This window comes from Sturnus vulgaris, chromosome 17, assembly GCF_052056855.1.
Source record: "Sturnus vulgaris isolate bStuVul1 chromosome 17, bStuVul1.hap1, whole genome shotgun sequence".
Taxonomy (NCBI): Eukaryota; Metazoa; Chordata; class Aves; order Passeriformes; family Sturnidae; genus Sturnus; species Sturnus vulgaris.
In genome coordinates this window covers 3866749-3892314 of record NC_142259.1, presented here as the reverse complement: position 1 = coordinate 3892314, position 25566 = coordinate 3866749, and the positions used below count along the sequence as shown (strand labels likewise).

The 25566-nt window shown below is 44.3% G+C and overlaps 1 protein-coding gene across 5 annotated transcripts in view; it reads right to left on the bottom strand.

Moving 5' to 3' along the window:
- Positions 1–25566, bottom strand: part of PHACTR3 (phosphatase and actin regulator 3) — a 100436-nt gene that overhangs the window by 29729 nt on the left and 45141 nt on the right. For 3 of the 5 annotated variants that reach the window (XM_088175203.1, XM_088175205.1, XM_088175206.1), the window contains exons 2-7: positions 17630–17791; positions 16768–16845; positions 12580–12762; positions 7898–8101; positions 3465–3726; positions 2259–2506 (exon numbers count right to left, since the gene is read on the bottom strand). In XM_088175203.1, coding sequence (XP_088031329.1) covers positions 2259–2506; positions 3465–3726; positions 7898–8101; positions 12580–12762; positions 16768–16845; positions 17630–17791 — 1137 coding nt within the window. Of the gene's footprint in view, positions 1–2258; positions 2507–3464; positions 3730–7897; positions 8102–12579; positions 12763–16767; positions 16846–17629; positions 17792–25566 lie in introns of all 5 variants that reach the window. The other 2 variants (XM_014873946.2, XM_088175204.1) reach the window with 1 other exon arrangement.

Sequence of the window (25566 nt, the reverse complement as noted above, 5' to 3'; positions counted from 1 at the left end):
CATAATTTACCAGAACAGGTTAAAATGCAAGTATACATACAAAATCTAAATATTAAAAGAGAATAAGTGTACATGAATAAAACAAGAGAACAAAGAGGAAAGTAAAGCCCCACTCAGCACCCTGAGGCAAATTCCTTCCTGATCACTACCTCAGTCGAAACTGAACTTGCAAACACCCTTATTTAAGTATTCTTTTTCTAAGGGTTATTTTTCTTGGTCAGTCAGGCACGTTCATTGCCAGTCTGCCCCTTGACCATCTATCTCAGGTAGGATTTTGGCTGGATTGTTTCATGATTGATCACACCTCAGCTAGGTCAACGAGAAATGCTTGGGAAATCCACACCCTTTTTCATGTTCAGGCTGCAGGTTCCTGCAGAAATTTCCTGGTTTAATTCAGTCGAACCATGACATTAATCTCCTGTATGTTTACTGTTCTTTTTATCATATTCACTGTCCAATCAATCAAAAAGCAAATCCTAACACTGCCTGATGCTGGACAGACCTTGAGTGCAGCAGTTATCTATCACTTGTGGGCTATGTTCTAGTAACGTTGTTTCTTAAGCTCGTCTTGCCCTGCATATTCAGAGGTTTCAAATAATGATTTCTTGAGTAGGAATGGAAAACCAAAGCATAATTCCTCACTTTTTCCAGAGTTCTGTGACTTGTCTGTACCCCCCTGCAGCCACAGGGCTGTGGCACTGTGCCCTGTCGTGGTGGCAGTGGCACAGCAGATGACTTTCTAAGGCAGTACAGGGATTACAAAGCAGCTCGGGATTAATGGATAGTTTTACTCCCTGACTTGGAAACCAGCCCAGATTTCTTCAAACTACAACGAATCTGGAGATGTTTAGGGAATTGTTGTGGTGCTGTCCCTGTCCCTGCTGCACCTCTGGAATGTGCAGGGTGCACTTGAGCAGTGCCTCCACACCAGAAATGCCTGGGGAATGTCCCAGCCTGCTCTAACTGGACATCAGTCACAGAGCTCAGTATCCTCTGGGCCACCAGCACTGTTGCTGCAGCCACAATAATGCCAAAATATCTTTGAATCAGGCCTGTTTTTTCTCAATTGGCCTCAGCCATCCCCAGTACAGCACCATTGTCCTTCAACTGCAGGAATTTTCCAAAACTCAGGCACTTATTGTAGAAAACCCAGAGCTGCTTCTACATATCACTGAAACTTGTACAGTAACCAGTGCCCTCCTATCATCATAATAACGAATAAATATTTGTTAAATATAGTTTCACCTTCAATAGTTAAATATTCCAATTTGGTTTTGCTCATAGGGGATAATGTATTTTTTGCCTGGCTGCTTCTAGCTTGTAGAATTTTTATCAAAGGTGGCCACTTTTACACACATAGCCAAAAAAAAAAAAAAAAAAAAAAAAAAAGAACTTAAAAGGTATTTTTCATGTTTTAGGCTATCCTTAAACACATAGCAATTAGGCAAGGGACTCTTTTCTTTTGCCTTATCTCAGGAGTCTGTCCTTTTACTTGGTGTCTTAAGACAGCAGCAGAACTCACGTCCTGTCTGCTGGCTCATGCTTTCAAACACACCTTTTAAAATTCATCTTTCATCTGCTATAACAATTATTTTTTGATAAATTGTCCTCTGCCTGCCTTGTTTTAATGCATTCATGGAGAGAGTGAAGGATTCATTTCAGACTGAATCTGTCTTGCTAACATGGAAAACATTAAAAGCCTTGAATGACAAATTTTTTAACGAGAGCTGATTATTTTGCCAAAGCTCACTTAAATAATTGCACAGGATTATAAAATGCATTCCCCATATGTCTCAAGAAGGGGTAAAATGGACCAAGTGGAGGCAAACTTTATTCTTCAAGATATTTTCTCTATATGTTTGTCCTTCCTAGATTGATTGGTCTCTATCACTTTTCCATGTACCATTGCTGCATGGAATAAGAGTCCTGGAATTCCAGGGCAGCAGCAGCATTGGCACTGGGTGTACAGAAAGCTCAGGCTGCTCACAGTGGGATGTCTGGGAGTGCTGCTGTTCAAACAGAGCAGTCCAAGGGTGCAGCAATAACTGAGAGGGTAAAGCACAGTGATACATCTCAGTGTGCACTGCCTGCAGGACAATCACTGTGACTCCAATTTAATTTCAGCTGTTCACCAGGATTCCTTCAAAAAGCTCATGTAACAAGTAAAGGAATTTATCCTTCTCAATATTTTCTGCTGCTTTTAGAGCATTTCCTTCAGTTGTGAGAGTGTATTTTTGTAATACAGTGACTATCCTTACCAGAAATTACAGAGTCGTTCAGAACTTCCTCATCCTGATAAAAAACAGACTCTTCCTTGAGCTCTGAGTTCATGATCATGTTTTCTTTGTTCTCATCTGACTCTTTAACTGAGTTCCTCTTGTTTTCTGAGTCACTGCCATAACTCAGCGAGTTCTCCTTCTCTTTGTTGCGCTCCATACTCGATGTTCTTGAGGGACGGACATCCACTCTCTTTTTTGGAGAGCCTTTACTTTCTCTTCCGTGGAAGCTGTGGGTGGAAGATGCACAGGCCAGACTTTACAAAGACAGTTTTATTGCTGCAGTATAAACTTACATGAGAATGAGAAAAACATCCTGTAGCTCGTAAAGGGCAGGGCAGGGAGTTCAGCATGGCCCAACACAGGATGGCATTTTCAAGTGGACAATGGCTAATGGATCTGTTTTCTTGCCTCTGCTATTAAAATGAGACATGGAGGAGTGGTGAATAATGTTTTTCTTTGATATATGGTCACAACATACAGTGTAGTGATTAAAAACCCACAACAACACGTCCTTCTGATGTAAAACATGCATGGCATGAAATATTTATATGATATTGTATGATCATGACAAAGGTTTAACAGGGCCTGGAAATGACATTATGTGAATCTATTCCCTGGAGCAGTAGTTGTTAGGGAACTGAGAAATTATGCCAACTTCACTCCAAAACTCTGGGATGGCAAAGGTTATCTCTGTCCTCCTCTGATACACAGGAAGGCTTACAATGAAACCCAGATAAAGCATACAATGTACTCCCACAAAAACATTTGTATTAAAAATGGATCTTGTATGTGCTCCTGTGTCAGCCAAAAAACACAGAAATTGCAGCATTTCTCATGTGTAGAGTACTTGGAGCAGGATGTACCTTTGCTACTCTCAGTTGGTATCCTGGGGGGAGATTTTCTTTTGCAGTAGATCAAGGGCTATCATCTGATTCTACCTGTTTGAAAACCCACTCCTGTGCCAGAGTAACCTCCTTATAAAGGAAGAACATACAAGGAAGTAGGTGCCAAATTAAGCATTTTAACCAGGGATATTTGTTCCAAGCAGTGACATCATGAGGAAGGCAACCCCAAGCTGTAGCAGCAATTAAAATGCTAACAAGAGGATAGGAACATTTTCCAGTAAGGATGATGTGGTGGGATGAGTGTCCTCATGCAGCCCTGTCGCCTGCAGGCTGTAGGTACCTGTCCTGCCGGTGTTTGGTGGCCAGAGCCCTGTGGAGTTCTTCAATGACTCTGCTGGGAGGTAAAGGCAGATGAACGGCAGCCAGGTGAGGGGAACCGGTGGGCGTTGTTACCTGGCCTCTGCCATGGGGCTCTGAGCTTTTCTGGCCAGAGGGGTGGAAGAGGGCGGCTTGTCCTGAGATTTGGGAGGAACCGACAATGACATAGTTCTTCAGGATGGTGGAAGGAGGAGATTTCATGGCTGGATCATCCATTTCACTTCCTGCTGTCAAAACACAAGAGTGGAAGAGGTTGTGCTATGCCTTTCTTTTTATTTTCTTTTTTTTTTTTTTTTGTGCACAGATTCTGCACCGAAATTAATTTGTTGTATTGAACAGAGGATAAATGGTGATGTTTTTGCTCTTGCTGTGAGGTAACTGGCTGAGTAACTGAGTCCAAAGGGTCTTGCTGCACCACTCCAGATGTTTAATCTAGTAAAACAGACGCCTCTCACACTTCTCCTCTTTCTCACAGGATCACATTTTCCTTTTTCCCATCCCACTACTGCATTTTTGCTTGCCCACACTGTTGCTTCTAACTACCAAAGGCTTGGGCTGTGGTGGCTTTCAAATCTCGTATTTTCTCTGCTGGACTCTGGCAGACTATTAAAATTTATGCCCTGTGGTTCTGAGTCTGGACAAAATGTACCAGTGTCTATTAGCTACTCCTGTGTGATTGCTGCACAGCCCAGTCTTCTGTCTTTCATATGCCCGTGGAGAAAATGCCAAAATCATTGTAATATGAAGATAATGTTTGCATAACAAAACTTGCCAAATAACATCCAAATGAAAAATGGGATATTGTAAGCACTGACAACAAAAAAGAAGGGTGAGGCAATCTAATATCTTTTTAGCCCCAGATTCAGCTGTTTTCTATGTAATGTAAACCTTTTGTCTGAAATTAGAGTTATACATTTAGACTGATTTATACATTTCCTAGCATTTGAGTCTGAAGCACAGTGGACATGTCCCTGGCTGTAAATTTGGTAGCTTCACACAATATCCCTTAGGATAATAGAACATCTGGCCTGAAAAAGATGCTGATTAGTTTTTCTGTTCTGCAGTCCTCTTCCCCTTTCCCCTCCCCTATATCCATGTCCCAAGCCTCTGGCATATGGAGCTGTTTATATCAGCAGCTCGGGCTGGGTGGATAAAGGCAATGCGAGCTCCTCATCCCACAGTATTTCTTGTCCCTTGTTGCCACCTAGTGCTTCACACAGGAATTTAAACTGGCACAGCTTGAGCAGCTTTGGTACAAACATGTTTTCACAGGTAATTTTTTCTTTTTTTCTACTCTTTTGAGATAAATCCCTCAATTCCTAGCAGAGAAAAACTTCTGCTCAGGCCAGGATTATCCTGAAGTAGTCCTGTAACAAGACTGGGTTCCAGTCAGCAGAGTAGCTTGCTGGAGAGGGCAAAAAATATTAACTTCTAGCTAGCTATTGAGTATGTCCTCTCAGAGCCAGCATCCTGCATAAAAGTTACCAAAAACATGCAAATCATAACCAAAGTCAAGCACTGAAAACCTGAGTGTGGCAGCACTAAGCCTGGTCTCTTTTCGTGTTTGTGAGGTGAGGAGGAGAGCATCCTTCAGCAAGGAGAATTATCTACAATAAAGTCTCTTGTTCTAGGGAAGCTCTAATATTACTTTTTTCATCTTTAGAGGGTGTTTGTGCACATTTGTGTCCCTCCACCCCGGAACCCTTAGCAATGGCTTTTATAATCTCCTTGCAGACAGGAGACAGGGTTCAAACTAGCCCAGAACTTAGCCTGTTTAAAATCTGGAAAGTCTGAAAGCTCAGGGGCATTTCTCCAAGAGTCAGGGTGCTGGATGTGCAATGTCTGAGACACCTTCCCAGCCCGGAGCTCCTGTAGTTATCAGGAGGATCAGTGGCTCGGAGGATCAGGAGGATCTCTGGCTCCAGCCAGGAGACAGACAAGCTCTGCTGACAAAGATGGAGTTTGGTACTCAAGGGCAGTTTGAGTCTGTGCTACTGTGGAGATGGACAGAGCACATTTATATCAGTTGCTGCTACTGAGGGGATGGACAAAACCACCCCTCCTGAGCCCTTTTATCCTCTGCACAGAGAGAGAGGGTGTCTGTGTTTCCTCAGAGCAAGAACCAGGGTTCAGCTCAGCCCTAAAGCAGGAAATGAGGAGACTTTGTCTTGTCTTTACACCAGCTTGTTCGTGGAACAGGTCAAGGGCCAATATCATCCTCATTGCAGCTTTGGACAATATTGAGAATTTTCTGAGATCACACCTAATTTGTCCTAATGACCCCGCCACGGGCTGGGGGTTATGTGTTTGAGGGGCGGGGCTATGTGACTCCAGGGGTGTCATGTGTTTGAGGGGCGGGGCTATGTGACTCCAGGGGTGTCATGTGTTTGAGGGGCGGGGCTATGTGACTCCAGAAGTGTCTCGTGTTTGAGGGCTATGGCCATGTGATGCCGGGGTGCCACGTGTCTGGGGCACGGCCACGTGACCCCAGGGATGTCACATGTCTGAGGGGTGTGGACACATGACTCTCGAGGTGTCACGTGGCCGGGGGCAGAGCCACATAACTGAGGGTGTCACGTGGCCGGGGGCGGAGCCACATCACTCTGAGGGTGTCATGTGACATGGGGCAGAGTCACATCACTTTGAGGGTGTCACTGGCTGGGGCAGGGCCACATCCGGGGTGTCACATGGCCAGGGGCCAGGCAGAATGACAGTCATGAGGGATGTTCAGTGAATAATCCTGTGAAGTGATGTCTTTGCACCTTGCCCTGTTCCTCCTCTCTCTGATTAATTGGTGCTTCACTTACTCCTCTGCTGACAGCATCCCTGGCATTGTTAATGGGGGGAAATACTAAACACAAAAGAGCTTTCCAACCTCATCATCTTCCTTATCTTTCATAATCGCCCTTTCACTCTCCCTACATTTCTGTATTTCCTCTCACTCACTGACGGTATTCGTTTAATTTTAACTTCTGCCCCCACATCCCCACAAAAATAAACATGTATAATCACTACTGGAAAAGAGTCTAGAGTTACTGGAGTCATTGAGAAAATTACAAGTTCTTCTATGTGGAAAATGTAAATGAGAATTAAATACCAAAACTGAAAATACCTCAGATGCTACAGGAAACACTTGGGTTAAACAGCAAAATATCTGAACTCAAAATGCTCTGAAGTGCTTAGTGGAGGTGTAATCTCAATACCCTGTGTGGGTCAGGTTTCCAAATACATCTGATGCCAAGCATGGCCTTCTCCTCAGCTGAGCAAAGGCACAGGGGGCCTGGGGCTCCTGTCCCTGTTGAAGGGTGGAAGGGGAGGCTCAAGCCTCACCCATAGCACAGGACAGTGAAATAACCTGAACAGCAGCTCCTGAGGAGCACTAAATGACCATTTTGAATCCAGCTCCCACTTGAGTTATTACAGCTTTTAAGCACAGACAAAGTATGAATTGTTTCCATGGGAAACAAATACTTGTAATTTTCTTGAAAGAGACTGAAAACCTCAATATTTTCTGTAAGCCCCAGTGGTCAGGTCACAGAGTCCCTGTGATGTTTTGTTCCCTGGTGACTTTGAAAACCTTGCTTATTGTGCCAGATGATGAGTGTGGATGCAAATCAGGGCTCACATAATGGCTGTCATTTAAAAGTCTAAATATCCAACAGGTCTGACATTTAGATGTCAAGACTTGATTCTCATTTGCAATAAGGCCCTTTTAACTGCTTTTACCATATGTAGGGGCCCTGAAATTGGAACCAACTAAAATACTTCTCATTTTAGCACCCTTTCTGCAGTGCCAGAATGTTGAGAAATGTAACATTGGCAATACGTTAGAAAATCAGGCCCAGGGGAATTGCTTTTGGAAACGTTCAGTGAAGTCTGGCACAGAGGACTGCCAGGTGTATCACTCCTGTGTGTTCTGTTAACGAGAGCAGATTTCAGAGCTCTAGTTTAGATCTGCCCTGGAGAGCAAACGCTTCAGACAGAAATCCTCTGCAGAACCTTTGACTTGAACTAGATTTTGGCTGCTGTCCTGCTCTCCAGTGGGAGTCCAGGTAATGAAAACATTTAAATCTTCCTTGTGTTTTATGGCATATCGATATGAGCATGGGATTCAGCAGATGTTTGCAGTTGGTTTGATTTGTTTTGTGTGTGTTTAGTGCTATAGACTCACAACAAATAATCCCCTGAGAGGTTCAGATAAATATGTGAAGTACAAAGATCAGTGCATTGTTATCAGGCAACTAGACATGGTTACTGCTCACTCACTATAACTGGCCTGATTCTCAGCAGTTTGGGGCTTCAAAAAAGACATGAGAAAAGGATTTCATAGTGCTGTGGAGGTGAACAACACATCAAGGATGGGGAAATGCTCCTTACTGAGCAGTGATGACTGACCTGTTATGCTCTTGTTGATTTTGGAGATTGCCTTAGGTGGTGGAGCTGGGAGCAATGGAGGGCTGGGAAGCTGTGCTGGGTTTCTTTCTGTCTGCTTCTGGGGGGAATCTGTGGATTCAGGTACAAGTAAGGCTTGTGTACTCTCTTCAGATGCTGACAGGCTGGCATCTTCCAATTCTTCCGTGGGTGCTGAAGGTTTCTTGGCTAGTGGGAAGATGAGTAAAATTAATTAAGTTAATAATGATAGGCCAGGGGCCAATGCCAGGAACATTCAGAAAAACTGAACACATGGCACATGGCTAGAAACATATCTTTTCCACAGTGAAAGTAACTGTGTGAAACAGCCAACCAGCCAGGGCAGGTAAAGAATAAAATGTACAAGGATATTGAGGCAATGTTAGCTTTTATGTTCCTGAGAAAACTGCTGAGCTTCCTTTACTTCCCTAAACCCTTTTTCCACTTTCTTTTAATAATGAGGATAGCAAGTCAAAGCAATTTTTGAGAGCTGCAATGAATTTTCTTAGGGCACACAGCTGTGGTGGCACAGTTCCTGGATGAGTACTCTTTTGTCTAGGAACACACAGCCAAAGGGCAAAGAGTATCAAACCCAGAATATTACCTAAAAACTGACTTTCCAATAGTTGATGTGTGTTTATTTTCCCTAAATAATTTTTATCTTATTTAATACATTACTTCAACTTGCTTCCTGAATCTTCTTTTACTGTACCTGACTCGAGAGCTGTTGAGCATTTCCTGAGGTTAAAGTTGATAACCAAAAAGAACCTGCCACGAAAAAAAGACTGGCTATTGGATCTGAGCAGTTAGAGTGGAACAGGGAATTGGTGAAGTACTTAAGAAAAGAAATCAGTCTCCAAAGCCCTAGTTTGAGATGGTGAAGCACTGCTCATTTCAGGATTGTCTCTGCAAGGATGGCAAAAGCACTTAGCTGTGAAAGTTAGTGCAGGCTGAATCACTGAGCAGTTCATCAAATTGACCAGGCTGTGATGAGGGCACAGGGGAGTAGATCCAGAAAGGCATGAAGCTGAAGCAGGACACAGGTGGAATTTCAGTGATGAAGTCCAAAATTAGCCTCCTTGAATTCTGCTCAGATACAGCTGCCCTGGCAGTGCCCAGACTCACACAGAGCCTCACTGCTGGGCTTTCACTCTCTTACATGTCCTGATCTCTGCCTTGGCAGGTGTGGGGACTCACAGAGAGGCTTGAGGCTGACTCTGATACCAGCCATGGCCAGGCTCCCTCCAAACTCCATTTCCAGCCACTCTGGGCTCATCAGTAGCCATGAGGGTTATTTTTCCTGCCCCAGAAGCGGGGAAACACTCATCCAAATAGAGAGATCAGTGTTTAAATCTCTCCTAAGTACAGAACCACAGGATAATTTGTGTTGGAAGGGACCTTTAAAGGCATTTAGTCCAGTTCCCTGAAATGAGCAGGTACATCTTCAACAAGATCAAATTACTCAGAGTCCAATCCAACCTGACCTTGAATGTTTCCAGGGATGACGCATCTACCACTTCTCTGGGCAGTGTGTTCCAGTGTTCTACCACCCTCATTGTAAATAAATTCTTCCTTGTATTAAGCCTGAATCTTCCTTCTTTCAGTTTAAAAACATTGCCTCATGTTCTACCACAACAGGTTCTATCAAAAAGTTTGTCCCCATCTTTTTTATAAGCCACCTTTAAGTACTGAAAGGCTGCAACAAGATCTCCCTGGATCCTTCTTTTCTCCAGGCTGGATGACCCCAGCTTTCTCAGACTGCCCTCTCAGGAGAGGTGTTCCATCCCTCTGATCCTTTTGGTGGCTCTCTGGACCTCCAAGAGGTCATTGTCTTCCTGTGCTGAAGATCCAGAGCTGAGGTTATGCAGAACATGAGAGAGGTGAAATCCCACTCCTTTTTGGCACTCTGCCTTGTCTAACCAAAGTATCTTTCCCTCCAAACCATTCTAGGGCATCTCCTAAAATCTCGCTGCAGTGGCACCCACAGCTGCTGCATCACAAATCTTTTCTTGGCTCAGTTTTGTGTCTCATTGGGAATTCAAACTTTGTATTAATGAACATTCAACAGCCTCGTGCTCAGAGTGCATGGGGAGGCACCAAGGCACTCAGGCAGTTGGAAACAATAGCATTGGCAAGATAATGGCATTTAATTTGTTGACAAACAGATTAATGAGTGTGCCTAGAAGGGGAGGAATGAGTATTTATCATTCAAAAGAGACAGGAAAGAATAAATATGCATCATTAACAGGAGTTCTTGTGAAATTTGTCATGACAAGGAAGCTGCTGTATGGGATAGTTATGTGAACTATAGAAGGAAATATAGAAGGAAATTTTTTTTTAAATGTACTTCTAGAGAAATGCCTTGTTCTAGGATGACATCACTTGGGCGTTTGTGCCCACTGCACAGGAGACAAAATGTGTAATAGAGGAAGGAAAAACAGAGCACTAATGGGTTACATTAGAGAAAGATCAAGAGCCCCCACAGATGTTGGGAGCCTGAGAGGAAAATCAGTCAGATTTGAGTGCATTTCCCTGAGATGAACAATGCTTTTTCTGGTAGTAGCTGCCCTGGAATCAGTGTCTGTCCCTGGGACTGGAAGGGCTGCTTGGCACAGCTGCAGAGGAGCAGCCACAGTGGGACCTCTGCTACAGAGAAGCTGGATCCCAAACGCTCCCAGCCCCAGCCAGACTTTTTTGTTCCTGAACTCCACCCTGCTCTGGGAGTGGTGTCAGGGAGACCTGAGTATTGAGCACACAAACCCATTAACAGATTTCATACTGCAGAGTGAATATTATCCTGCTGAAAGTATTCCAAGTGCTCGGCACTAGACTGGAGCAGAGAATTATTCATAGAGTGTCACTTGTCAAAATGCCATCTCATTGCCAGGTAGAAATCCTCCCCTTGGGACTATCCCCAAGCCCACTGGCGAGGTTAGGTGGAAAAAACTGCCCTCTTTGTGCCCTGGATGTTCTTTTTCTGTGTATTAACATGAACATGAAGTCTGCAAGTTGTGTTTTCTCTTCTTCCCCTCCTTGGCCTTTATCCCACATCTTCAGGATGACATAGAACACACTGGGTATAAAGCAAATCCATTCATTTTGTTTCTAGCTGGTCACTTCTTCATGTGAATTTCTGGAAAGCCACCCACTGCATTAGGCCTAGATTGAGCCTAAGGGCAAATCTTATAAAAAACTTGACATTATAATAAACTTAGCAGCACACTCTGGCAATTTTGAAGAGCTCTCCCACCCAATTAATTCCTTCCTCTCTCACTAGAGACAGGAATGCTAGGATTTACAGACAGGGATAAATAAGCACATAAAGACTAGATCAGCAATGATTATTTTGAAAGCCAGAGGCCACCAATGGGAGAGGTAGAAAGACTTCCTACAAATTAGAGTCTCTCAGACTAGGAAGACAGGAGAATGTAATCCCATTGTTATTTTTTGTGGAACCTGGCAAAATGACACTTCAAAAAATGGAGGAAAAGAAATATAGAAGACAGGAAAGATTGTTTCAGGGAGACAATAAAAGGAACTAGGATTAGTGAAAAAGACCTAAGAAATTGGGATGATTTTGAAAGCTTCAATTCACGATTTTGAACACATTGTAAGGTAAATTTTAAATCACACTGTGAGCTTATACAGACCCATAAGGTTAAATACATGACACCTTATTAGTGCTATCTTTCCCTGATAGTATGTCCCAGTGGTAAGAATTAGAAGTTTAGAAAGAAATTTCATTAATGATACAGGATTAAATGCTCTAGAATAGAGAAAGAAGAAAAGAAACCTGTAATCTGGTCAAGATTTGATCTGGTTGCTGTGGGAACAGGGAGATGAATGGGTTTTGCATCAGCTGATGAGGGAATGATTTCCATTCTGAGGGTGGAAGCAGGCAGGGGTGGGCTTGGGGAAAGCAGCCAGGGGCTGGGACCCCCCAGAAAGCAGGGCCTGAAGGGATGGGACAGAGAACAAAAGGCAGCCGGGGCAGATGGAGAAGGTGTAAAGATTGACCAGAGGCCAGGAAGATCCATAATCCCCACAGGACAGTCCTCACAAACCAGGATAAAGCATTATCTCTGCAGCTTTGCACTTCTTGGTTGTCAGGAAGTGAATGGACCCTCCAACTGCTGGGTTGTGCCTGGCTGCTCCAGTTCCTAGGAAGTGCTGTCATGGATGAAATCACCAGAGCAGAGCTGCATGAAAGGAGCTTGGTTTAGCTGATCTCTGCTCCTGGTATCAAACTTCATGGTGTTTGCAGCATGCTGGGGACAGAGTGATGATATGGACAGTGTGGGCTGTGTATTGACATTGTTCTCCTGAGCCAGGACTAATCAATTCAGACTTGGCACAGAAGTTTAAGAAATCTTTTTAAGAGAAGCTTATTTCATCTTCACAGCAGCCACTGCTGATACCAAAGAGACACCATGCCAAGACTGGATCATCCCATAATTCAGCTAATCCCATCATGCCAAGCTTTGTGTAGTTCCTCACCTCGGTAGAAGCCTCAAAAATCACTGCTATTAAGTACCAATTATCAACCTAGTGTGAGGCTGAGCTGAACAAGGTGCTTTGACCCTGTAATGCACTGACCTATTCGACTCCTCAGCAGAAATATTTTTATAACACTTCACAGTCTTTTGGAAACGTTTTATATCCAATACCTGCATCTTCTTTCAGCTCATCCAAGTGCAGCTCCTCACCAAAGGAGGTCACATTGGTTGTGGCTGCTGTTGTGGTCTCCTGCTGCTCCTCCTCTGAGCTGAGTGCCTGGCACACGGCTGCTGGAGCCTCGCTCTGCGTCGCCCTCGTGGCATCGTCACCAGTGCAGGCTTTGCCTTCAGTATCTGAAACAACAGATTATTTAATCTTAACTAAACTGTGAGCAGTGAAAGCTCAGCTCCCCTGCTATCCTCTTGAGAAGAGGGAGTGTCAAAGCTGCTCATGCTCAGGGGACTGAGACTTCTCTTAGAGCAGCACCTGATCTCTGTGTTAACCATCTGTAATACAAATCCCGTGGACACCAGCCCATCTGGATACAAAAAACCCACTCAGTTTTCTCAAGGAGGCACCTATTTCTTTGGGCATCCAGCTGCCTCAGCAAATAGCCACTGTGCTCTGGAGATGAGCCATGGGCAATCTGAGGTCTCTGGGAGAAGGCAGTTCCTTCCTTGCATGAGCAGAGCCCATGGTGCAGCACATTCCCAGACTGGTCTGACCTGTCTGGGTTGTCTCAGGCTCTGTGCTCGACTCTGTCATCCAGCTATGATGGAGGAAGGAAAGGCTGCTCATACTCCCTTCCAAGCTGCAGGGTTTTAGCACAGTTTTAGTTGCTCAGCTTTCAAAAGTGTGTCCTGTGTGATTGAGCTGATCAGAAATTCAAATCCTTCCTCATGCAGACCTAGAAACTGCTCCCTTTGCTTACTCTGGAAGATTTTTGTGCCAGTGATCCCTGCAGCTGTACGCATCTTGATGACTGAAGCTTTTCTAGTATTCTCCTATTCAGGCAAGAGTCCTCAGAATACAAACTACCCTTTTACTCCCTCAGAATTTACAAGATCTGCATCACTGTTGCAAACTACAGAAAGCAATCACTTCCCTCCCTGGGCAGCTCTCCATGCTGTTGGACACTCCTGCTGTCCACCCTTCACCTCCCAGCTTGTACTTCTTTAGCCCTGGACACTCCTTTCTGGAAGCTCCTGACAGGGCTGTGTTTTCTTTCAATGACACCATTACAATTTCTTTGAACATTGATTTAAAATAGCAAGATTCCCAGTTAACTGTTTTTGATGCTATATGGGCAATCTGCAAGGTAATTTCTTGTGCTTTTGGGTGAGGGTATCAGATTTTGGCCCAGAGATGCTGCGGAAGGGATGCAGTATTTCTGCACACTGAGCTCACTCAGTCTGCCTCATAATCACGTTCGGTGAAAAGTTACTGTTCTTAAAATAGCCCTTGCAGTAGCACAGTTGCTATGATACAGGGAAGGGGAGGGGGAAAAAGTTCATTGCCTACATCTCAGCTCATTGTGAAGGCAGCCTGTACATAATCAGCAGTGCACGAACCGCTGCCCGCGCTGTTTGACAGGCAGCCCTTAGCAGAGCTGTAAGTACACATAACCCTGATACAGATAAACCTGATCAGCTGCGTGCTCACAAGGGGGAGAAGCGTCAAGGGGGGAGCTCCCTAAATGTGTGCAAGGTAACTCTGCCCTGCACATTGCTCACATCCTCGGGAAAGGCTGCTGGCAGCTGTGCCAGTGGAACTGCAGGCAGACACAGGGCTCGGGCAGAGCCCGGCCCTGCCAGGGCAGTCACTGAGGGAGGGATGACAGCAAAGATGTCCCTGTTGGAGGAATTCTGAGACACAGCAGCAATGTTCTTTGGCAGGAATGATCAGCTGGGTCCCAACACCGTATTTTAGCGATGGTCTGGGGACAGGACAAAGCACAGACTTTAGAAAGCAGCAGTGCTCAGGGTAAGCAGGAGCAGGGCTGTGATGCTCTGGGCATTAACTCTGCTGTGTGCCAGGCCCTGCAGCATGGAATCGCTCAGGGAGTAAAGCTGCTTGCCCAGAGTGAAGCTGCATTTCAGGAGTTTTCCAGGGGCAGGTTGGCATCTGCCCTGTGTGAGCAGAGCCAGAGAGGAGGGAAGGGGACAGAGGTGGCCCAGGCCATGCAGTGCATGGGCAGCCAGGACTGGGGGTTGTGTGAGGAGAAGGGCTGATATAACCTGCAGGGTGACTCATCACCCACACAAGGACAGTGCAATGCCACCCTGGGCTGCTCCCTGAGCGCTGCAGATCCTGCTCCAGCCCTGGGGAGAGCTCAGAGCCACAGGGGCCACTGCCAGGGCCACTGCCAAACCCTCCTGACAGGCCCTGTGCTCTGGGTCTGAATGGCACCTACTGCAAATGCATGAGGCTTCTCAGGCTGCAGCATCATCCCACCTGGGCTATTTAGGAAAGCAAGAATCAGCTCCCTGGAAGTGGAGTAGAGCCTGATGGAATAGAGGGATTTGAGGATTTACTGTAGTCTTTTAGGATAGTGTTGCTGCTTTGACAATTGCAACTTAACTGCCTAAACGAGGACTTAGCCTTGAAACTGCTGCCACTTCGGCTCAGTCCAAGTAGGGCACTAATCATTTACTGAGAATTATTTGGGTCAATTTTTTATTCCAGTTAATAAGCTGCTTCTACTAATATAATAAAATAACCCTGGAGATTCACAACACTCTGTAAAGAAAAATAACTTGCAGGCAGCTGCAATGTCCTTCAGCTGACTGTGATCCATTCTTCCCTTTCTGGGCACAGGGAGGCACTGGAAATTTGTGTGATGTTTATAGGAGCTCCAGGCAACTTTCCTGCAGACAGGTAAGCAGTCTGTTTGCAGCTGTCTAGTTAAAAGCACAGCCTGTCCTCACACCTCACTGGACTGTATTTATTTAAACTATTTTAATTTTGTTAAAATGATCTTGCTGCTTGGCATCACCTTTTCCTCCCAACTGTTCTTTATGCATGCAAGAGGTTTATTGATTTTTCATTATTACCTCTTAGCATGCTCTACAGAAGTTCTATTTCACTGTTTTTTTTGCAGAGCTGTGAAAATATATGTCTTCAAATGCATGGATTATAGGGAACTTTCCTGCTCCTAGCGGAGATTGTGTATATACAGTAATGCTAATATGCTAATAGGGCAACTAATTATCTAGAATTATGAGAGACACAAAGACTTCAATGGACAGGAATTAAAAATGAGCTTTCTAAGAACTTCCATTTTAGAATAAACTGATGGCTTGATAGATTATTTAACATAAAACTTAAATTATCCAACAGAGTAAATATTAAAATTGCTTTACTCCCATGGGAAAAACAAATCCTGTTTAAAATGCTCTTTTTCTGACTCTTCAGTTGCTCAGTTTCACTCCAGCATGGCATCACTGAGTATTGTCCCAGGGGTTATTTATAGGCATGGCATTTGTTTTATACAAAAGAAACTCAATTACTACTTTCAAAGAACATAACTTCTATCTGTGAGATTAATCAAACTCAAAAGACCAGTGCTCTTTCATGACAGTACTTTCTGCTATGATGCTTTCAAAGTAAAGATGGATTTGTGGGGTTTATCTCTGTTTAGGTGGAAATGGCAATTGGGATGTTGTCCATAACATTGGGAGCTCAGTTAATCTCACAGAGCAGTCACCCAGATCTGTGTCTCCCTTGAGCATCTGGCAGGCCTTTGGAGCACAAGAACCACATCCTTTGTGAGTGTTTCTGACACTTTATCATCTTCCCTTCCCTGACTTCTGGTTTGTACTCAGGAAAGCTTTAAAATGACTCCCCTAAATGCTTCACTTTTCCATGAATGAAAAGCAGGTGGATTGGTAACACATTACATCACAAACTTGGTTTACTGGAAAAACTGCTGAAAACATCAGCTTAGGATCATTTGATGGGATTTGGATCCATAGGTTGCTCATGTTAGCTGACTGCATCTGTATGTTGAAGTTTATATTTATCCAGCTTGAGCTGGATTTCTTGGCAGAAGGATTTAGCTGGGTTTAGAGCAATTACATAAAACATACATACCAGTTCAGGCTGCACCACGTGTAAACCAAGGGAAGCTGCATTCAAGATGGGAGAGCATCAAACACTAAACTACTACATGGACTGACTGCAGCAGGGAGGAGCTTGAAGGATGACAAGCCTTAAATTCAGACACTGAGTTTTCCTCTCATTTTGGACTGAAGGATTTTATTCATTTGTTTGTTTATTCTATTTTTGCAAATATGTGTTTTCTACTGTCCTGAAAGACCCTCTGATTAAAAAAAAAAAAAAAAGAATTTTTTACATACCTTGTTCCATCATCTCCAGAAGGCCTTTCTTAATGAGTTCATCCTTCCCTTGCCGTGCTGTCATCTTCTTCTCCAGCACTGCACAAAGTAATGGCACAACACAGCACCAGTTACCAACACAGCACTCGTGTAATGGGCTGAGAAAGGCAACATGGAAATTCCCTCCAGCCTCAGCTCCTGTGTGCTTGGAAAGGACTGCAAGGATTTTGTTTTGGGGAGCATGGACTGGTCAGCTGTTTGTGCCTCCTCCTTTATTAGAATCACCACATGTAAAGCTGAGGTTTATGATGTGAGGTGCTGTCAGATCACTCTGAGTGCAGAGTTATGGGTATTTCAGAGCCTCCCTGCTGTTCAATGTTCCAATTTAACCTTGGAGTTGCTTTGGACAGAGTCCTTCACTGGGACACTCCCACAGGATACAGGAGCAAGTGGAGGGAACTGCACCATCCCATCTTGGGAAAATGCAAGTGAGTTTGTCTCTGTACTGATCTCCTGGGACATCCCTGGAGACCAGTGGGAGGCTGCTGTGCCGTGTGCTGGGCTTCTTTCCCTCAGAGACAGCTGCTTGAGAGAGGCATTTCACATGCTGCAGCTCCCTGCTGTCACTTCTCATCGTGTTACTGTGACCTATATAAACTTCACCCCAAATAAAAAGGGTGACAATACTTGGGGCCAGAACTGTAGCCTGTGTGGAGAAGGGACAGCTCATGGAAAGCTGTCGGGGGGCAAGGCTTGTGCTTCATTCTCATATTTTGACTGTTTCTTCTAGCTGTACTATATTGTGTTATATAGGAAGTCAGCCAATATGGGCCCCTCCTCGCCTTAAACATTATTATCATTATTATCATTATTATCAGCCTACCTGCAGATGTCTGCTTTAGCTTCTCATTTTTCTTTTTCCTCCACTTCCACGGTTTGAAGATCCTGCCCAGTGTTGCCAGTTTGCTGTTCCTCCTCACTGGTGGAGTTCGAATCCCTGAGACCAAGTAGTCAGAACGCACTGCAGGGGACTGCTCCATCTCATCTGGGAGGGGAAGAGAGGAAAGAAGTGTTAGACAAAACCCCACAGTGACTTGCAAAGGGCAGGCAAAGGTGCTCACCAAGGCAGTGGTGTCACTGTCCCCCAAAAGCTGCAGGGAGCTGTCACAGCTGAGAGCTCCCCAGGGCTTTAAGAGCAGTGGAAGTTTAACACATCAGTAAATCAGGTTCACATGGCCTCCAGTTAATCACATAAATGTAATGCTCATGTAGAAAAATGCAAGACTTTTATGAAAAGCTGAGAGGAAGCGTGAGAGAACTCAGATCCATTCAGAATCCCCAGCTTCCAGTTCTGTTCCTGGGTCACAGGATATTGCTGCCTTTTAAATGAACTCTTCACATGAGCTAACACAGAACACGCTGAGTTATGTGAGCAAATGCAAATCTTATATAAGAGTTTGTTTTATATGTGCTGCGTAAGTAAAATCTCAGAACTACTGTGAAAAATTATTCCTTAAGAAAGCTAAGGGGAAAATTCTTTCCTTTTTGTCCAGCCAAGCCACAGGAATTCAGAGATAATGCTTCAGCTGGAAAATCAATTTAGGTATTTTTAATAATTTTCCTTGAAAATGCACCCTAAGTTTTGCTTATAGACAATTGCTGCACAAAACAATACCCACAGAGTATTCACAGTTGTGTGCCAGCCAGTGCCATGGAGGACAGTCCCCTAAATGGGGTTATTGATGTCCTTACTGAGATTTGCATTAGAGCACCGGTACAGTAAATGTTGAAAGAGAAGCTGCCATCAGATGTGTTACAGAAATAAAAACTGAGTAACAATTTGTATTTTTTCCCAACAATCAGTTATGATTTAAATCAGGAATGCGAAGCTGTGAGCATATGTACATCTCCAAGTAATTTTTCTCTGGAACAACAACATTTATCATAAATTGCTTTATGGCTGCAAGATCATACATATCCAGTATTTTCTAGGTTTTGTTTTTAAGTTAACTGGGTGCAAATGCCTAAATCACAGCATGGAGGTGGGGATTTCCAAGTAAACAGGAAACAATTTTTGGAAGATTATTAAACACAGCAGGGGAATGAACACATTCCTCCTCTTCCATTTAATTTTGAAAATATTGGTAATAGAGATGAATCATTCAGTGGAGACAAACTAAAAACTTGGCTATGTGAACTATCAGAGCAGAGAAAAGCTGTAACAATTCCCCACACACATCATGCATGCCTAGTGAAATTCTCTTTCTTTGTACTGAATTTAGAGCACCTTTTTTCTCATTCCACTGAGTATCTGGGGGTTTAATTTACAAGAGATTTAAAGTAATAATTTTTTTTTTTTGCCTTTGAGCGTGTGATGCCTACCCAAGGAGATATTTATAATTTACAATTTGGAGATCAGTATTAAGTTGAGAGCAGAAAATAGCAATGAACCTTGCACAGAAGGAAGGCAGTAGCCTTACAGACCACAGCTGAAGTGCCAAGATATTCTTCTCCTTTCCTAGCAGTGTATTCAAAAAATGAGAAGTACCACAGAAATAAGCTTTGAAGAATTAGAGGTGCTCTTGATTACAGCAATAGCAATGAGAATGGAAAATGGAAGAGTAGATCTATTAATTTGCTATTATGATCATTTTAAAGCTGTAATAAAAGCCTCAGGAAATAGCATTTGGTCATTTCTTGTGACACCTCTTGAGTGGAAATAGAAATGTTCATGGAATTAGCTCATCTCAGAAGAGCTGTAGATGAGGCTGTGAATCAGAGCCCTGTCCCTGGGAGCTGCAGTGGAGTGGGACAAGCTCAGCTCAGCTGTCCCTGGTCCTTGCTCGTGGGACTGCACTGCTGCTCCTCCCAGGCCAGGAGTTTCTCAGGGGTGGAAGTGAAGATGAAACAAGAAGCTGATTTACTGACTCTGCTATGTTTCCTTCAGGATGGAGGTGTCTGCAAAGCGGGTTAGACATCCCCCACGTGTTTTGTTTAATACTGGTAGCATGAGGTCATTTTGAGTTTTTGCCAGATAGAGGATATACAAAGAGCCAGGAAATGATTTGAACCCAAACCTGCATGTCCCCAGCAATGCTTATGGTTCCAGATATTCCCCTAAGAAGGGGCACGGGGAGGTATTCTAAGAACACTGAGGTTTCCCTGAGTGCCTTTAGGAATCAGTGCTTCTGTGGTAAACACCAGCCCTGCCCATTGGGCTTCTTCCCTCCCTTTCTGCCCTCTTGGTTGTGGAAATGCAAGGATTTTGTGCTTTAGACTTTGATTGCAGATGAAATACAGGTAGAAATCCAATGTCAAAGAAGGAATAGCAGCTAAAACATATGTTCCAGTGGAGATTTTTGTGGGCTTTTAAACTTTATTAATGTTTCTCATATGGTACAAGCAGTCCTTCTCACCATATGCAGTTTCTATACTGTGCCTTGGGAGAGATGGACACAAAAATAGGTAGAGACACAGCAAGGCAAATATCCCGAAGTCATAAATAACAAGGAAGTGGTCTCACCAGCAATGAGAATCACAAGAGAGCCCTTGGAGCACCTCATTTCCAGTCAGTTCATTTTCTTATGGTTGTGGGTTGGCTGCTTGGGAGATCAGAAGTTGACAGCACAAAAAGCAGTTCCCACGTACAGCAGTGACTACTGGAGGAGAAGGCACTCCTAAATATCAGCCAATTCCTGCAGCCAACAAGCTGCCAAAGCTTGCCAACCCTCCAACCACTCTGTGAAACATTCAGCACATTTTTTAAATCTGCAGTCAATATTTTTAATTATGCTAACTGTTCTGTGGAATAATGTGGTTATTCCTCCCAGAGCCTGACAGCCTGGGGCCAGGCCATGCAATTACACAGGGGATGTCTGCAAAATATAAACAGCCAAGAGCCAAGCCATGACTCTCCAAGTCAGCAGGGGAAAGTGAGCAGCAGCTTCACTCTGTGTAATGTGGAAGGATGAGGGACAATCACTATCAGGGTCCAGAGAGCACCAGTTTAACCCCCAGCACAGCAAGGCCAGCCTGTGCTTGGCCCTCACTGCCCCACAAGCAGGCAATCCTCAGCCCTGTGGGGCCACATGGTTTTGCTCTGGCTGTTTATGCCAAAATCACTTTAAATTCCTTGCTGTATCCATTTGAGACTTCTGTGCTGGAGCTTCAGCCCCAAAGCAAACCCCTCATGTGTCACAAACTTGTCACCTGCTCTGTGTGTGCCAAAGGGGTGGAAACGAATGTGGCTGTGCCCTTGCTGATGATGCTGAGCAAGTTCTCCTTACAGTGCTAGCTGGAGTAGTTCTAGAGCTCCTAACAAAGGTGCAGTGTGAGTGGGTTCATGTCTGAGACATCCCCAGTCAGAGGGATGCAGAGGTTGCAAAGTGACAGGCACTGCTCTGCAGTGCAGCTCTGAGCTGCAGAATCAACCAGGCAACAAAGAAGCAGCAAACAAACCATAATATTCATTACATTTGGCTCCAGGGTCTCACCCCTCAGAAAGTCTGAGCATCTGCAGCTTCTGTTTACATCGGCAGCAGTTGTGGTGAAAAACACCCCCTTGCTTTCTTCTTTAAAACATTGTGGAGCCATAAATAGAGCACTCTTCCTGCAATTCCCCTCTCTGTGGGAATTGTGCAATGATTGTGAAGGTTTTCTGCTCATAGAAACTCTCTCATTTACACGTGTCAGACCCTGCCTCCATCCCAGCCAGCCTCCCACAGAAGTGGGGCAGGTTTGCTGGGAGTTCTGTGAATTGTGTGCTGGATGTGTGATGCGAGAGTGCCCTGAGCTGCCCACAGCCCTCACTCGTACAGCAGCTGGCTCTGGTGCTGAGGTGATCATGTCACGGTGATAACAGCATTGTTAAATGGAGCCCTGGGCTCAGTGAGTTGGGTTTATCTTCTCGGGGTTTCCAGATGAGCCAGAGTCTATAGCTGGATGCCTGGGCTGCTGATTACAGCAACTGCAGGATGCATTCCACAGGCTGAGGAATGGCAGCTGGGAACATCGGGGATGCTGGGCTGAGTTACACTGACCTTGCCATGCAGGAGACATGGGATGTCCTCCTGTGAATGCAGCAAGAAGTTTGTGGGAAGATGAAGGATGCTGAATTTTAACGTCCTGGGAATTCTGGTAACTTAAATTCACGGCAATGAAAGTTGTACCTTGCTAAATCCTGTCTGTACATTGGTAGGAGAAGGACCACTGAAAAATCTGCAACCTGCAGGCAGTTTAAAAATAACACAGCAGACAAGAGCTGCAGGCAAATTTGTAAGGCAGGCGTGCTCTGTTTGCTGATGAATTGGTTTGTGGTGCAGCTCTGCATGTTTTCCCCTTTACTGTCATTGCATCTCTCTCTGCAAGTCATGTATAGAGCTAAAAAAAGAAATAAAGGTTCCCTTTGGTCCACTGCAGAGGGTAGAGACAGTGAGTGGAATCAAAATGACCTTTCTGGCTTTTGGGATAGAGGTGCCTTTACCACTAGTAACTTCCAGTGCTGCCTGGAATTCAAGACTCTCTCTAAAAAGAATTTTAAAAAGAGAGTGAGGGAGGATGACACAGAGGGAGCTGAGCTTTTAAAGGGTTCCTGTGTCCTCCTGGTCACTCCCAAACCGAGCCAGCACTTCCCTCAAGGTGCTCCTTGCTGAGTGTCCTTGTCATCCAGTGAGAGGAGCCTGCAGGGCATGGAAGGCAGAAAGCTGGTCTTAGTTTCAGAGTAAAGATTATCCTGAGCATTTCGAAAGAGAATTAGCAGTAGGACCAGTTCCCCTTTTCCTGAGTTTAGCATGCTAAGATAGAAAGACTGACCACAGTGACTGAACATGCAGGATAGGGGGAAGTGTGTCTGGAAGCCTTTGAATGCTTCTGTGTTATGTTCCAGACAAGCAGAATTCAAACTGAAGAGCTTTTTTATTGCACAAGTTAGATGTTTCCTGTGACGGAGCTCTTCCTTGTTCTAAAAATGTTTTCTGTCACCTGCATTTCTGCAGACATGCTCTCTTTCTTGACTCTCTTTGAAAAAGAGCTGCAGCAGGATGTTCCAGTTTGAAGTTTCCATTTCAGTTTTTTTTAACGTATTTTGATTTTTGCAATTTCGAATGACTGTTAGAAATTCGAACTGAAAATTCTAAAGGAGAAAAGAAGTTTTTTATGAACATGAAATTTATGTAATTTTTGAAGGACTACGTATTTGAAGCTGTGAATGTTTCAGTATCGTTTGGGATTGGTTTGGAAAAAAACTTACACAGAATCCTTTGTAAAAGAGAAAACAGCTTAGCTATTTAGAAAGGCAAGGTACCTGCAGTAATTATTGAATGTAATCATGAGCTGATTTTGGGTGCACAGCTGCTTATGTGACATACATTGTTGCTCAGACACATCGTATTCATTACACCAAAACAACACTGAAATAAAGTAGGGAAAATTACAGATCTGAGGTGCAAATTCAGGCATTTACCTATCCAAATTTTTAGGTTTTGTATAGTCAACAGTGTAAGGAAAAAATTGCTTTAATTCTTCACTTTATTGCAACCCTTTATGTTCATGATTTCCCGCCGTGGATTTCATCTCTCCTAGAGCTGAACCTCCCAAGGAGCAGATGGAGAGTGGGCCAGGTTTATCCACATGGCATCTACGTCATTCCCTGAGTTACCTTGGGGGGAAAATCTGGCACAGTAAATTTGTGCAGGCTGCAGACTCAGGGACATCCATGGAGGCAGGGGGAAAATGGAAAGATAAATAGCAGGGAAATACAGACAGCTCTGGCTTCAGCTTCCCCTCAGTAAAGGCTGTGCTTGGGCTCAATCACTTTTCCTTTTGCTGGGTGATAAAAATCCCGATTGTTTTTATACTTCCCTATATGAAAATGCGAGTTTACTATGTGGTCTCCAAAGTCTGAGCTTCCATTTTTAGTTCAGACTCGAAGGTTTGCCATTTGTTCTTGTTCTATAATTTCCACTGCTCTTTAGGAGGTTAAATTACAATTTAACATTTTTCTCTAATTGAAGGAAATAAAATTAAAACCCCAGAACATAACCTGTGGGTGGTAAGAGGGGGGTGTGCTTGCCAGGGAAGTTTATTTCCATTTTGTCATGCTGAGCCTCCTTCAAAGTATTTGGATTTTAAAACCAGGTTTCCCTGACATGAATGGGGAAACAGATTATGCTTATCAAAGGAAAGAGAGCAGGGAAGTGGCAACTCCAGCTAAATCTCTTAGATAAAAATATGCTTTGTATGTTTGAGATTTTTGATTTCTTCCAGAAAATGTTCCTTTGGAAAGTTGACATATCACCTACCAGCATTACCACCAAGTGAGCCAAGGTGCAAAGAAATTAATCAGGAACCTTTCATGCTTTTGGATCATTGTGTCAAGCTCCAACACCACTTGCTGTGATTTACAATGCAGGGTGTGACATTAGCAGTTCATTAGCAAAATAGGTTTGTCAGTGTTTGCATAAAGGAACCCACAACACGCCTTACCTGGGTAAGAAAGAGCTCAGTAACAATAAGAAAATGAGACTGATGAAGGCTTGCTGTGTAATCACTGGTAATTCAGTTACCTGAGCCTGTACAGTGTCTTTGGGCAGGGGAAAGGTGCCCTTTGCAAGCCTCTCCCCAATGAGAGCTGGCTCAGGCAGCAGAGCAGCATCTCCCCAGATCCACAAAAAATCCATTCAAATAAAATAAAAATCCTTTCAAATGGGCACTGTCTCTGCAGAGGGCCGGGAGCCAGCCTGTGCCAAGCCTGTCCCTCCTGCAGCTGCAGGGGTTTGTGCCACACACACTGCAAATCCCCCGGGCTGGGCAGCTTCCCCCAGGCTCCTGGAGAGATGCTGTGCTGCAGGACACGGGGAGCACAGGGCTGTTTTGGATGAGGCTTGCCATGCCCCCAGAGCAGTGAAGCTGTTGTCTGCACTGCAGGACCAGCCTTTCATCACCTGCACTTGTTTAATTAGCTGTAGCCTTGCTGCAAACCTGTTGAAATGATGTTTTTTATAGCATCCTCAGGGAGTCTGCAGACTGAAACACACCCTGGGCTGTCTCCAAGAGGCACCTTCAAATCCCTTCCACTGCAGATATCCCTGACAGCAGCTGCCTTTAGAGGGACGCCAGGGAAGCCATTGGTGTAAGGGCACTGTGCTTGCCAGCAGTGACCCATCCACTGCTGTTTCTGGGATTCATGGCCCAGGACTGACCTGCTTAGAGCTTCTCCAGTTTATGGGAGCCTGTGTCTGTCAGACATACATCCCAAGCCCATCTATCCCAAGCTTGTCTATTCAAGAATTAATCAAATCCTCATGTCCTATGCACTTTTATGCCCTTGTAATTCCATGCAGAATTTCCTTCTTTGCTCGAACACATCACAGCTCTCAGTTGGTGCTGTCGCTGTTCAGTGCCACTGCTGCAGATGGAAAACACTCTTTGTGCTCTGTGAAATGCAAGAGCATCTCCTTTTGTTTTGTTTTCTCTTTTATCACTTCTGCTGCTTCACACTCTTGCTTTCCTCACACCCATCAGCAACAAATACACCTCAGTCACCAGTCTCTGGTGCTCACTCCAGGCTCTGCAGAACGGGACAGAGATTTGGGAGAAGGAATACTTGGACAACAAAAATCTGACATAAACCAGAACACCTACAAGGAAAGGTAGATAGAAAACAGGCACAGCGTTGTCAGAGGTTGTGCATCCAATGTGGCTCCTTGTAAAACTGTTCTAAAGCTACCAGTGATTTATACACTTGGTTGGTATGGAAATTGTAATGAAATCCTTCTTGGGAGGTCGTTTCACCTGAAGGAATGGTTAAATGCTTTCTAGGGA